This window comes from Myxine glutinosa, chromosome 1 (assembly GCF_964187855.1).
Source record: "Myxine glutinosa chromosome 1, kmMyxGlut1.1, whole genome shotgun sequence".
NCBI lineage: Eukaryota > Metazoa > Chordata > Myxini > Myxiniformes > Myxinidae > Myxine > Myxine glutinosa.
This window is the reverse complement of record NC_136261.1, coordinates 289,770,341-289,785,384: the sequence shown is the minus strand read 5'-3', so window position 1 is coordinate 289,785,384 and position 15,044 is coordinate 289,770,341. Positions and strand designations below refer to the sequence as shown.

General features: G+C 47.4%; 1 protein-coding gene across 3 annotated transcripts in view; it reads right to left on the bottom strand.

The window, feature by feature from the left end:
- The window catches only part of LOC137438801 (lysine-specific demethylase 5D), a 153,230-nt gene that overhangs the window by 46,832 nt on the left and 91,354 nt on the right, over positions 1-15,044 (bottom strand). For all 3 annotated transcript variants that reach the window (XM_078767342.1, XM_068134172.2, XM_068134180.2), the window contains 2 exons: positions 4,589-4,783; positions 1,631-1,812 (listed from right to left, as the gene is read on the bottom strand). In XM_078767342.1, the coding sequence (XP_078623468.1) occupies positions 1,631-1,812; positions 4,589-4,783 (377 nt within the window). The remainder of the gene's footprint in view (positions 1-1,630; positions 1,813-4,588; positions 4,784-15,044) is intronic.

The window sequence follows — 15,044 nt, the reverse complement described above, 5'->3', positions numbered from 1 at the left end:
GAGGAAACAATTGATTTCATCTCATGCAGCGGAAACGAGGTAATGCATGGTTTGTTTGGAGTGATCGTGGCTGCATTGTAATATACACCACCCAAATAAGTACTGTGAGTTCGATAATTCAGAGGAAATAAAATAGTGGTATTTAATAAAAATTTAAAAAACACTTGGTTTTTGTCTGACTTTCAAACTGTATTTCACATGAGCAAGGACATGTAATTCACATATATCCCTAAGATCTCCATGGATATACCCCAAAGATCCCGAAGACTCGTAAAGATCCTTAAAGACCTCTAAGACATTTTCGACCCAAAAGACCCTTCAGACCTTGAAGACCCTTCACACCTTGAAGACCATTAAGACCTCAGAGACCCCTTTACCACGAGAATAATCTCACCTCACCATCTTCCTCTCTCTCCCCCCTTACCCCTCCCCCACCCAACTGTCTCTCTCCTTCTCCTCCCATTAAGGGTCTTTTAGGGGTCTTTTAGGGGTCTAATGTCCAAAGCATGGAAAAAATCTTCTCTCAAGCATGTATATCTAATCTCTCAAGCATGTAAAAAGGGGACTTTGTGCACCAAATTTGGTGGTTGTCGGCCCAGTGGTCTTTGCAAAAAACGCAAACAGACAGACAGACATCTGATGAATTAGATTTATGAGATGCTACACGAAGTTTTACAAAATGGGTAAAAACCTCTCTCCTTTCTCCCCTCACTCCTCTCCTTTCTCCCCTCACTCCTCTCCTTTCTCCCCTCACTCCTCACTCTTCTCCTTTCCCCACTCCTCACTCTCTTCTCTCACCCACACACTACTCTCTACCACCTTCACTCTCCTTCCCCTTACTCCTCGTCTCCGCCCTCCTCATCTCCGCTCCTCACCCCTCACTGTCCTGTCCCCCCTAACTCTTCTCTCCTTCCCCACCTCACTCTCCTTCCCCACCTCACTCTCCTTCCACCCCTCACTCTCCTCTCCTCCCCCCCCCTCACTCCTCGCCTTCCAGACCTCTCTCTTCTCCTCCCCCCCCCTCACTCCTTGCCTTCACTCCAAACTCCTCGCCTTCCCTCCTCACTTCTCTCCACCCCTCCTCACTCTTCTCCCCCCCGTACTCTCCTTCTCACCCCCTCACTCTCCTTCTCCCCTCACTCCTCTCCATCCCTCAATCCTCTCATCTCCGTTCTCACTCCTCTCCTTCCTCCCTCAATCCTCTCCACCCCTCAGTCTCCTTCCCCCCACTCCTCTCCCTCCGTCATTCCTCTCATCTCCCTTCTCACTCCTCTCCTTCCTCCCTCTCCTCTCCTCCATCACTTCCTGGTCACACACTTAACCTGTCCACCAAGCATTGTTTGAATCCGTCCACAACTTTTTGAGATATTGTGATATACATAGGTTTTCCCTATCTTTCAATGGTGAAGAATCACATTAAAAAGATCCTCAGATCGAGATCCACATCCAAATCTTCACCAAAATCGAATCATTTCATCCTGGTCACGTACCCAACCTCTCCACTAAATTTCATCCGAACCCATCCACAACTTTTTGGGATTTCCTGTTCACAAACAGACAGACAAACAGACAAGGTCGAAAACATAACCTCAATCCACCTTCAGTGGCAGAGGTAATGATGGGAAATTGCCTGAGAATGTGTTTCTGTGGAGGGCAGAGGCAGAGGTCGTCTGCATGGTACATGCAGGTTTTGTGTTCAGGACAGCATGGGCAGACTACTGCAGATAGGAAGAGTGTAGTTCGACACACGGTGCATTGTCGCTCATCATCTGCAAGCTTGTCAAAGTGAAATCGCTCTGACTCTGTTATGCCCTGTATTTGAGATGGTTGGGAGAGAAGTGGAGAGGACTTCAAGATAAAGTAAGGATTCTCCTAAACAGATACACAGTTCAGTCATAAGCCCCAAATATGTCTGATAATATCTTTGTTCTACATGCAATAAATGTACAAAATACTTCATCTTCAAGGGCTCATCACCACATGACAAGTTACTTTAGGGGGTGATCAGACCAGATCAGCTATGACCCAAGTGGTCAAATGGCTTTACGATCTACTTTCTTGCTGCTATCATCCCCAAAGCTTGCATAATGGATCACGTGACCTTTATGATGCATTGTTTGGAATCATTGTGTTTAATACCACCTCGTACTCCAAAGTAGAACATTGCACGTAAGTCATCCTAAGGTAGGGTAGTAAAATGACCGCAGTGGTAAGTAATTATCCCCATGCCTTTTGCAAAAACTTTTTTGGGGATTCGGCTCCGTGTGCCTGTTTGTCCGTCTGTCATGCTATCTCCTAAACCGTTGTGCAGAAACTCACCAAACTTCGTAGTTATGACCACCACATGGCAAGAAGGTGCAAGAGCAGTATCATTTTGGCCCCACCCCGAGGTGGGGTAAAAAGGTCAAATACCAAAAAATGAAATTACAGAAACTTTTAAAAACATTTTAAAATGTATCTTTGTATAGGCAATCAACATTGGGGGAAATACATAACGATTTTTTTGTATTTGACCCCCCCCCCTGGTTCATGGCCCAGGGGTGGGGACTTAGGGTCACATGGGTCAAAACAGGGGAATTTAAAAAAAATTGCCATCTTTAAACTTTTCTCTTTCGATGGGAAGTGTGGGGATTTGCAACGACGTGCCATAGACTTCGCTCTATCACTTCATTTAGAACATTGATGTCTTCATTTTAATGCTGTACACTGTACAGTATCTGGACAAGGAAAACTCGTATTTAAAATAAATAAATAACCATATAGATCTTGGCAGCAGAGCCAAAGCAAGCAGTGCGAGATAAACTAATATTTCTCCACACATCTTTCCCCACAATCAATATTTGAACAGTGCACTCATTGGCCCATTTTGTCTCACTTCTACCTATTTCTCAAAAACGTGGTGTGCAGTGAAAATAACTTTATTGCTGCATGGAAGTAAACCAACACTACAGAAAAGCAGTGGACAGCATAATACACTGAAAACCCTTTCAATAGCGATTATATGATGAAAACTGTATGGGGTCATCTGTATATTACAAACACAACTAGAAAGAGCAATTAGAGATTGCAAACCCTCACCAGGATGTGTTTTCAGTGGTTTTTAAGGCTTTTGTGTTAAAACAAATATGGCGGTCGAACCACGTGACCGATGATGTCATCATTTTTTTTCTCAAATTTATCCCAAGATTATGCTCAAGAAATTCTTGATCGGATGAAGTTTTGTACTCGTCGAATTATGATGTCATAATGGAGGCATAAGTCATAATGTCATAATGTCATAATGGATGTCATATGTCCCTGGTGTTGGGCTAGCGGCTAGGGTGCCGGCTTAGGATCCTAGGATCCCGGGTTCGAATCTCGGTCAATCACTGAATTAACACCAGGGGGGTTGACTCAGCCTGTCATCCTTCAGAGGTCGGCAAATTGAGTACCAGTTCACTGGTAATTCCCTGCTTGTCGTTAAAGGCGACAAAAAGGGTTGGCGTCAGGAAGGGCATCCGGCCGTAAAACATTGCTTCAAAAAGGGGACCGAAAAACAACAACAACCACAGTTCCCGAAAAAGGCCAACCCCCGCTTGTGGGGAAAAATGGCCTCTAAAGGTGGGTTTTTTTTTTAATGGAGGCACCTATGACATCATCATTAACAGATGTTATTCCACATGGAGAGTTCTTTACAATGAGCCATGTCTTAATTTTTTCTATGCAGCACTTTCGGAGATATGGAGGTGCAAAGTTTTTCGGTTTTTCCAAGATGGCGGCTGAACCGTGTGACCTATGACGTCATCATTATTGTTTTTTCTCCACCAATTTATGCCTACATGACACTCAAGAAATTACATCTTGATCGGATGAAGTTTTGTACTTGTCGAATTATGACATCATAATGGAGGAACCTATGACATCATCATTAACATATTTTATTCCCCATGGAGAATTCTTTACAATGAGCCATGTCTTAATTTTTTCTATGCAGCACTTTCGGAGATATAGAGGTGCAAGGTTTTTCAGTTTTTCCAAAATGGCGACCGAACCACGTGACCTATGACGTCATAATTATCATTAAAAAAATTATACAGGTGGAGAAATGATGAAATGGTGAAAAAATGAAAGGGCACCGATGGTGAAAATTTCCTGTCAATCGGACCAACGGTTGCAGAGAAAATCATATTTATTCTGTGTGGACAAACAAAGACAGACAAACAAACAAACAAACAGACAGACTCAAATGCAATACCCTCTCCTCAGGCAAGGGTAAAAATGCTGTTGCTGTTGGCATTTCCCCCTTCTCTTCCTACTGTTCCATTTCTTATGTTGCATCCTGATCAGTTCTGTGTTCTACAAAAACTTATTCTTCTCTGCCCCACTATTGAAGTCCATAAATCCTTGCTCAATGTTTTGACTGTTCGGTATTTGTCTGTTTACCTCTCGTCTCTTCCTACCGCTCTGTCCCACTGTCTTGAAAGACAACAATCTTTGAACATGAAGACCACACTATTCAGGGCCATCAATAAATCCGTGTTAATGTTACAACTAATTAATTCCCTACTTTATTTTTAACGTCTCATGTAAGCACTATAACCCATCAGACCTTGTCTCGTAAGGCACGGCGCAGCGTAGTCTCTTCTGTGATGGCAAACTCCAACTCACGGGCAATGCCAGCTGCCATGGGCAACTCCATGCTTTTTGGATCCAATGCCATGTGGCAAAGCATCTCCTCGTGTGAGAAAACACAGTATCGCCTCATGACACGGTAGTGATCTACACAGCTGCGACCCATGGGGAGCTGCAGGAGAGAGGGACACCACAGACCAAAGTGGTACAAGGAAATAAATAAAAAAACCATATTATTGTAATGTCTTATAATTGAGAATGATCAAGATAGATAAGCATTAAATTTTCATTAACAAAAGTTAGAAGGAAGTAGATTAGGGGGAAATGGTACTCAGGATGCAAGGACAATGGCAAAGTCAGAAAAAAACCTAAAGGTCCAACATAAAGTCCATATCCGTGGTGTTATTTCGTATGCTGGTTGCATCATTGCTGGAAGCGCGGCCGTGCCACTGATGCAGTACCCGTTACCAGTAAGCTGGCACTCATTTTGCCGAACTCAGAAGGATAACAGGCTGAGTCAACCCACCTGGTGTTATTTCAACGGCACGACAGTGGCTCAAACTCAAGACCCTAAGATCTTAAGCCAGCCACCTTAACCGTTAAGTCAACACCAGACTTGTCCTTACCCTTCATCTCACAGGACAAGCGCCTGACAAAGTAAAACAATGCTTCATTGGAAAAACAAAATTAGTACATATACACAGTATATCAAGTGATCATTTGACATACACAAATATTCCAGTAGGGAATATGAAAAGAGTAATTAAATCATATTACATGCACAAAAAAGTAAGATTTAAATCTGGTAAAATGTCTAACATTTTAACTTTGACTTTTAATACAAAATATTGCTGTGGTTTTGAGATGTGCACAGTAAAGTCAATAAATGTTAAAGGTTTGCCCCCCATAGATAGTCACACGTGCAACATGTAGCCTCATTTGTAGTGTAGTTATGTCTTAGTATATGTGAGAGTAGGCCCCTTCCAGTGTTAATCCTGCATTGTGTAAAGACAGGAGGATAGGCCCTACTTCTACAAACCATTCCACGTCCATAGGCTCGATCCATTGCAGCTAAAAAGCCCTGGTTGTGTTGGGCGCGAGTTAACACGAGGTGGGCCTCGGAAGGTGGAGGAGGGTTGAGGTCGGTGCAGCGGCGAGGCGATGACGGTAAGAATGAGCCACCTATCAGGGTTCACAGCGTGTGGCTGCAGCACTACGTCACAGGGCGTGGTTGGAACATCGATCGGGCTAAGAGGGTTGGCAATAAAACCGCTTGCGCGAAGCCCCCCACCTCAGTTATGAGAAGGGAGAGGCGCTCGTCAAGTTATGGGAGAGGTGCACTGAAAGAAGTTACGAGTTGTGAGTTCTGAGAAGGGAGAGGCGCTTGAAAGGACTGGCAGAGGAGAGAGAGGACGCGCTTGAAGAAGATCACTCGCACTGTATGAACTTGGTTACGAGGGATACGTGGGCGCAGCCAGGGCAGTTATAACTTGCGCGGTTCAGCCAAAGCGAGTGAACGCGGCTGAATAACCGCCAGTCACGCTAGGTCCGCCCTCTACCGTTCGCCCCGAGATTACCCGTTTGTTCGAGCGACACGATACGAGTTCCTGCCTTCGCCTACCTCCATCTCCGCGGGACGTGCCGGGGACCATGGAGAGCTGGACGGGGCCGAGCCTGGACGACCACCGCGGCGCTGGAGAACATCATCCTGCCCCTCTGCAATCCCCGTGTGAGTGTGTCAATCGGGCCCGTTTGTCCTTGGGTATTAAGAATTAAGACTGTCTAAGCTTCCCTGTGTCTCTTCGTCCTGTACTGTATATACGTGCCATAATAATTAAATCTATTTGTTCTTCCTTTTCTTCTGAATTTGATCGTCTTTGTGATTTCTCCATCGACTAAGCGTGGCACGAGTAAAACCGCTTGAATCGGGTTCCACTATCTATAACGGCGCGGATCACGTGTACGCAAACCGCTCGGCGTATTACCATCACACGTGGTTCGTGCGAGGCTTATTTCCTCGCTTCCAGGGCAGCGCTAGTACTTAGGTACGAGCGAATTTGGTCCCGAAACCCTATTTGGCGCTGTCCGGAAGGGACGTAATAGGTCTTGGGTCGCGCCCGGTCAGTAAAGACAAGGGGATTAATCCCCCCTTGATAAGGGGAGAAGGCCGGTGACAGATCCACAACAATATCTTAAGGTAGAGTCATTGGGATGGCACCACCCTGCCATAAGACTGACATCCCAAGGTAGATAAGGAGGTGTGAGGGTGGGGTAGGAGGTGCTTTATCGTTTGAAACAGCTGTGGACATGTATGTTTATACGAACGTATACACCGAAATGTTTTTATAAACGTTTTAAAAAACCTATAAATGTGTGCACGTTTAGATGCTAATCTATACTATAAAAGGAGCCGGCCTACAAATCGGTCTTCCAACATCTGCCCATTCAGGGCGGGATTTATGCCACCAGCCAATCAGATATGTTCCCTCCATTGCTGTGTGGGGTGAAGAGAGGCGGGACCTGCAAATATTTTATTATCACTGCAATGTTGTTTATAGACGTTTTGAATTGGTGCTGTTTCATGTTTATACTGTAGATACGTATTGGTGGCTGATTTCATCAGCTGTTGCTATCAAGTTACTTAGACTTGAATAAAAAAATTCATGCCTTTTAAAGAGAGACCCAAAGAAGTTTGAAATAAACATCCGTCCGGCCTGCCGGTCGAACAAGATAAGTTCTGGATAATAATAACAAGCACACGTCTGATTTTTTTTTTTTTTGAAATACAGGATCGAGGCTAGTGAAAGAGCTAACATTTATCACACAAAACATCAAACAGACACACAAAATATAGACTTGGCATTTAATATGGAATATTTTTTTTGTGGGGGTTAACTTATTTTCAAGTCGACTTAGAACCAAAAGTTCATTGGAATTATGTTGAAATTATTTTAGATTTTGTTAATGTGACCTTTAAAAGAAACAAAAACCACATTTGACATTTCGAAGCAAATAAATTGATCCTTGAAAGTGATGTAAACTGATATTGAACTCAATTCACGGACAGTACTATGTTAAACTTCTGTACGTTTTCCAGAAGTATTTCTTTATTTTGCACATTAGCCAAATATTTTTTCAACAAAAACAAAAGTTAAATTACAACTGGGATTACGGACAGTAAAATTACAGTTCAGTACGTCGTGTAACCCCCACGAGCATTCAGGAGAGCACGTACACTTTGAGGCATGCTGTTCACGAGATTTGCCAAGGTTTGGACAGGAATCGCTTGCCATGCAGTGACAATAGCCTGCTGCAATTCACGCACAGAGGTCGGCTGCTGGTCCAAGTTGTCGATTTGACGCATTAATTCTGCCCACAAGTTCTCTATCGGATTCATATCCGGGGACATGGCAGGCCACTCCATATGCTCGACACCACGGTCAGCAAGAAAGTGTTGGATCATGCGAGCACGATGAGGCCATGCATTGTCATCTTGGAAGACAAAGTTTCCTAGAAAGGCTACACGAGCAAATGGAAGCAATGTTTCTTCCAGAATGACCCTGTACTTGAACTGGTTCAGGTTTCCATTCAGAACAACCAGGTCAATTTTGCCCCCGGCATGAAAAGCAACCCAAACGGTCACCCCACCACCTCCAGCTTGGACTCTTGGCACTATACAATCTTCGTTGTAGGCTTCCTGCACTTGTCTATGCACTCAGACATGGCCATCTTGACGATAGACCAGAAATCAAGACTCGTCGCTGAAGATCACATGATTCCAGTGTCCTGGCTGCCATTGACGGTGCTCTCTGGCCCACTGAAATCGGCGCTGGCGGTGTTGTCTTGTCAGGCGTGGCTTTCTCAGGGGACGCCTGGCACGATAGCCTGCTTGAACCAGTCGTTGGTTGACTAGCCTTCTGGATACAGGCACATTTGTCAGTTGCTGCCACTCAGCCCTAAGCCGATTAGCTGACTTGGTACGGCCATTGCGTACTAACCGGTGCAGCTGGCGATCATCCCTCCTTGTGGTTCTGTGGGGATGTCCTGGCCTCGATATTGGAGGAGGGACACCCCTCTGAGCATTGCGTTTCGGGATCTTTAACACCTGACCTTGAGTGATGCCATACTGCAGAGCAACAGCACAGTTTCATGCCGGAATTTCATAAAGCCACCACTCCAAGACAAACAGCATTGTCAAGTTGACGGACCATCTCCAGAGGAAGCGGCAATAACTTTTGTAGATGTGCAGCAGTTGTTTTCCACTAATACAGAACGCAACAACCCTTATATACCCGATTGTGAAGCCAATCGTCAAATGTACCTGTCCGTACATTTTGTCACGCCACCTGTGATATAATCCTGTTATTGACTTCTTGCTGCGACAGACAATCAGTGACATGGTTCTTTTAAGAAAGAAATCACCGAAGCGTAAAAGAAACTCACCAGATTGATATTCTGAGTTCAGAAAGGAAACCCAAGTCAAAAAAAAAAATATTCCATATTAAATGCCGAGTCTGTATAATAAGGGGAGCGGTAGACAAGATGGGGGAGAGAAGGGGAACCACACAAACACACATTTGAGAGCAGGGACATTGGGAGAGCTGCGGGAGGGAGAGGGCTTGGGGGGAGGAGGAGTGGGAAGGGGGGGGGGGTGTGAGAAGTATAAAACACAAGGACACTGCAAGGACCTCCAGGAAGGCAGTCGGCATTTCAAAAAAGTAGATCTGGGGTGAAATTAGCGGAGGTAGAAGAGATCAAGGTTTTGATGGGGGAAGACAAGAGATGGCGGTGAACAGCTGTTTTTAAAGACCTGGAGGGAGGAGTGGATTGAAGAGAGTGAGGGAGTTTGTTCCAGAGGCAGGAGAAAAGAGGAATGAAGGAGTGAAGGTGAGCAGAGAGTCTTGATTTGGCAGTTTAACCATAAGAGGGGTTGCTGGCAGATCTTGTCCATCCTGTAGGAATATTTTGGGGACAGAGCACAGAGAGAGCTGGGGGAGCAAGGCCGGAGAGGAGTCAGTAGAAGACAGAAAGACCACCCAACCTGCCTGCGGTGATAATTGAAAGACCCGCGGAGTTAGCTTCATCGCGGGAGATTCCAATGATTCTGAAAGCTTTGGTTTCAACAGCGTGAAGCCGAGCTAAGTGTGGAGGGCAGGTAGCACCGGCACAGAGAGGAGAACAGTATTCATTGAGCTGCGGATGAAAGCCTTGTATGTGGTGAGGAGCTCAGTTGTGCAAGGAAGGACTTTGTACGACGAGGATGCCAGTCGGCGACTGGCTTTGGAGGCCAGATTTGAAATGTGGTTTTCCAGGAAAGATCATGGCAGATAGTGAGACCCAAAAGCTTGAGTGACAGAACTTCTTGGAGAGGATTGTTCAGAAAATGGATGGGAGGGTTGTCCAGTCGGTCTTTTCGGAGAGACCATAGTAAGAGTGTGAGATTTGTCAGGATTGAAAAGCATGTTCCACTTGTTTTGCCAGTCTGTGATTTTGTCCAGGTCTGCAGAGAGTGAAGAGGCTGCAGACTGCCAATCTGCGGGATGAGGAATGGAGCGGCAGATAGTGGAGTCAACAGCAAAGAGATAGAGAGGATTGTCAAGAGTCAGAGAGATCATTGATGAAGACAAGAAAGGCACACAACCCAGAACACTGCCTTGGGGAACTCCAGCCTGAACAGGAAGGGAAGATGAGAGAAACCCATTCAGGGCCACACGTTGACTACGACTCGAGAGGACGTCCGAAAGCCATGCGTGGAGATTTCCATGGATACCATAGGAGGAGAGTTTTGGTGAGTAGAGCGGGGTGCCAGACCATATCGAAGGGCACGTGATATGTCAAGGAGACAGCTCTAATTTCCTGTTTGGCATTGAGGGACCTCCATCCATTGTAGAGACAGCAGAAGTAGCATGTCCAGAGTAGAGTGACCTGGTCTGAAACCAAATTGATGATCAGAGATCAAGGCATTGGAGAAGAGGAAAGATTTGATGTCCGAAGCAATGATGGATTCCATGACTTTGCTGATAATTGGGAGAAGGCTGATTGGTTTGTCGTTGCAAGGATCTGTTTTTGCACCTTTTGTGTTAAAGCTGGTAATGTTTGCTGATCTCCAAAATGAAGGCAGATGACCTTGAGCAAAAGAGAGGGTGAAGTGAACAGAGAGAGGGAGTGAAAGAGCGGTAGAGCAGGATTTTAGGACCCGTGGGCTGATGCAGTCAGGTCCAGTTGCAGAATCAGAGTCGAGGGTTGACAGAAACTTTTCCACCTTGTCAGGAGGAAAGGACACAGAGTCCAGGAACAGCTGGGTATGACTGGGTACAGAGAGGGATGGGTTTGGGCCACAAGATTTAGAGGCAAACACAGAGTTGAGGCATTCAGCTTTTTCACGTGCGGAGTCAGCTGTGTAGCCATTTGAGGTGAGGGAGGGGATGGAGGGGGAACAAACACCAGAAACGGATTTGACCAGACGCCACCAGGATTTGGAAGAGGGGGACCGGTTTGAGAGTTCGGTCTTGAGAGTGGAGAGATATTATTTCCTGGTTCTGCTGAGGGTGGATACACACATGTTTCGGGCTTTGTGAAAGGAAATGAAATTTCCTTCCGTTGGATTTGCTTTCCAGGAGGCGAAGGCAAGTTGTTTCTGGGCAATTGCCTCACCACAAGATTCCATGTACCATGGACGGGAGGAAGGATATGACAACTGAAGGCGAGATGGGATAAATCTGTGCATGAGAGAGAGCAATTTACTTTGGAAGAATTCCGAGGATGAGTTGATGTCAGAGGCGGTAGAGATGGGAGACCAGTCCAGATGACTGATGGCTGCTTGAAGACCGTGCCAGTTGGCCTGAGTGAAATGCCAGACTCGTCGACGATGAGGAGGGTCTCTGAGAATGGGGAGGGGGGAGGAGGGAGGGGAAGGGGGGAGGAGGGAGGGGAAGGGGGGAGGATGGAGGGGGGAGGGTGAGGGATGGGAGGGTGAGGGGGTGGGAGGGGGGAGGGTGAGGGGATGGGAGGGGGAGGGGGAGGGGGAGGAGGGAGGGGGAGGGGGAGGAGGGAGGGGAGGGGTGAGGAGAGGGGGGGATGGGGGAGGGGAAAAGGGGGAGGGGGGAAGGGGAGGGGGGAAGGGGGAGGGGGGATAGGGGAGGGAAGGGGGGGAGGGGGAGGGGAGGGGGGAGGGGAGGGGGGAGGAGGGAGGGGGGAGGGGACGGGGGGAGGGTGAGGGGTGGGAGGGGGGAAGGGGGAGGGGGATGGGGAGGGGCGAGGGGGGATGGGGGAGGGGCGAGGGGGGATGGGGGAGGGGCGAGGGGGGATGGGGAGGAGGAGGGAGGGGGGAGGGGGGAGGGGGAGGGGGAAGGGGGAGGGAAGGGGAGGGCCAGTCAACAATGACGTTGCAGTTTGTTTGTTTGTTTTTTTTGTATTTTTTTTTGTATACAAGATCGAGGCTCGTGAAAGAGCAAACATTAATCACACAGAAAGACAAACAGACACACAAAACAAATAACATCGGGAGCGGTAGACAAGATGGGGAGAGAGGGGGAAGGACACAAACACAACATTTGAGAGCAGGGACCGAGAGACATGGAGACATCGAGAGAACTGTGGGAGGGAGAGGGCTTTAGGGGGGGGGCATGGGAAGGGGGGGGGGGGTGGGAGAGGTATAAAACATATGGACACTGCCAATACTTCCAGGAAAGAAGTTGGAATTTCAAGCAAGGTGGATCTGGGGTGAATTAGTGGGGGTAGAAAAGATCAAGGTTTTGGATGGGGGAAGATAAGAGATGGTGGTGAACAGCTGTTTTGAAGACCTGGAGGGAGGAGTGGGATTGAAGTGAGTGTGGGAGTTTGTTCCAGAGGCGGGAGAAAAGAGGAATGAAAGAGTGAAGGTGAGCAGAGAGCCGAGATTTCGGCAGTTTAACCATCAGAGGGTGGCTGGCAGATCTTGTGTGACCTGTAGGAATATTTGGGGGACAGAGCACAGAGAGAGCTGGGGGAGCAAGGCCGGAGAGGAGTCGGTAGAAGACAGAAAGACCACCTACCTGCCTGCGGTGAGTGAGTGAAAGGCCATCAGAGATAGCTTCATCGCGGGAGATTCCAATGATTCTGAAAGCTTTGGATTCAACAGCGTGAAGCCGAGCCAGGTGTGAGGCAGGAGCACCAGCCCATAGGGGAGAACAGTATTCCATTGAGCTGCGGATGAAAGCCTTGTATGTGGTGAGGAGCTCAGGTGTGCCTAGGAAGGACTTCGCACGACGGAGGATGCCCAGTCGGCGACTGGCTTTGGAGGCCAGCTTGGAAATGTGGTTTTCCCAAGAAAGATCATGGCAGATGGTGAGACCCAAAAGCTTGAGCGACAGAACTTCTTGGAGAGGATTGTTGAGAAAGTAGATGGGAGGGTTGTCCAGTCGATCTTTTCGGAGAGACATAGTAAGAGTGTGAGATTTGTCAGGATTGAAAGACATGTTCCACATGTTTGACCAGTCTGTGATTTTGTCCAGGTCTTCAGAGAGTGAGGAGGCTGCAGACTGCCGATCTGAGGGAAGAGGAATGGAGCGGCAGAGAGTGGAGTCATCAGCAAAGAGATACAGAGGATTTTCCAGAGAGTCAGAGAGATCATTGATAAAGACCAGAAAAAGCACAGGGCCCAGCACACTGCCTTGGGGAACTCCAGCCTGAACGGGAAGGGGAGATGAGAGAAATCCATTCAGGGCCACACGTTGACTACGACCAGAGAGGAAGTCCGCAAGCCATGCATGGAGATTTCCATGGATACCATAGGAGGAGAGTTTGGTGAGCAGAGCTGGGTGCCAGACCGTATCGAAGGCACGTGATATGTCCAGGGAGACAGCTCTGATTTCCTGTTTGGCATTGAGGACCTCCATCCATTGTTGAGACAGCAGAAGCAGCATGTCCAGAGTAGAGTGACCTGGTCTGAAACCAAATTGATGATCAGAGATCAAGCCATTGGAGAAGAGGAAAGATTTCATATCCGAAGCAATGATGGATTCCATGACTTTGCTGATAATTGGGAGCAGGCTGATTGGTCTGTAGTTGCAAGGATCTGTTTTTGCACCTTTTTTGTGTAAAGTGGTAATGTTTGCTGATTTCCAGGATGCTGGCAGATGACCTTGAGCAAAAGATAGGGTGAAAAGAACAGAGAGAGGGTGAGATAGAGCGGCAGAGCAGGATTTTAGGACCCGTGGGCTGATGCCATCTGGTCCAGTTGCAGAATCAGAGTCGAGGTTTGACAAAAACTCCTCCACCTTGTCAGGAGAGAAAGTCACAGAGTCCAGGAGCAGTTTGGTTCGACTGGGAAAGGTGGGAACAGAGAGAGATGGGTTTGGGACTAAGGATTTTGAGGCAAACACAGAGTTGAGGCATTCGGCTTTGTCACGTGCGATGTCAACTGTGTGGCCATTTGAGGTAAGGGAGGGGATGGAGGGGGAACAAACACCAGAAACGGACTTGACCAGACGCCACCAGGGATTTGGAGGAAGGAGACAGGTTTGAGAGTTCATTCTTGAGTGAGGAGAGATAGTGCTTCCTGGCACTCCTGAGGGTAGACACACACTTGTTCCGAGCTTGGTGGAAGGAACTGAGATTTCCTTCAGTTGGATTAGCCTTCCAAGAGGCAAAGGCAAGTTGTTTCAGGGCAACTGCCTCACCACAAGATTCAGTGTACCATGGACGGGAGGAAGGGTAAGACAACTGAAGGCGAGATGGGATAAATCTGTGCATGAGAGAGATCAGTTTGCTTTGGAAGTATTCCCAGGAAGAATTGATGTCAGAGGCAGTGGAGATGGGAGACCAATCCAGACGATTGATGGCTGCTTGAAGACCGTCCCAGTCGGCCTGAGTGAAATGCCAGACTCGTCGACGCTGAGGAGGCTCTCTGAGAATGGCCAGAGAGATGTCCACTTTGACAAGCACATGATCAGAAGAACCGATTGGAGCAGAAGAAGAGCAGCAGACATTAGCAGGGAAGTTAGTCATAACCAAGTCTAGAAGAGAAGATGCTCCATTGGCTGAGATCCGGGTCGGGAAATTGACAGATTGTGTCAATCCCAGTGAGTCACAGAAGTCCTTTGCTGAGGTGCCATGACTGGTGAGAGAGGAACCCACACCCAACCAGGTGCCATGATGACAATTGAAGTCACCACATATGAGGAAGAGAGAGTTGGGATGAGTGGATAGAAGTTGGTCCATGTTGTCAGACAGTGAAATGTAGATGGAGTCATCACTGTTTGGGGGACAGTACAGAACACATATGACCAAAAGGTGGGAGCGGAGAGGAAGCCGTAGCCAGAGGTACTCCTGGGGGTGAGGAGGAGAGAGGGCAGTGCAAGGAGAGTGAGGAAGAGAGTTTTTGATAAAGATAGCCACCCCACCACCAGGCCGAGGCTCAGGTCTATCATACCGGAGGAGGGAGTAACCAGGAA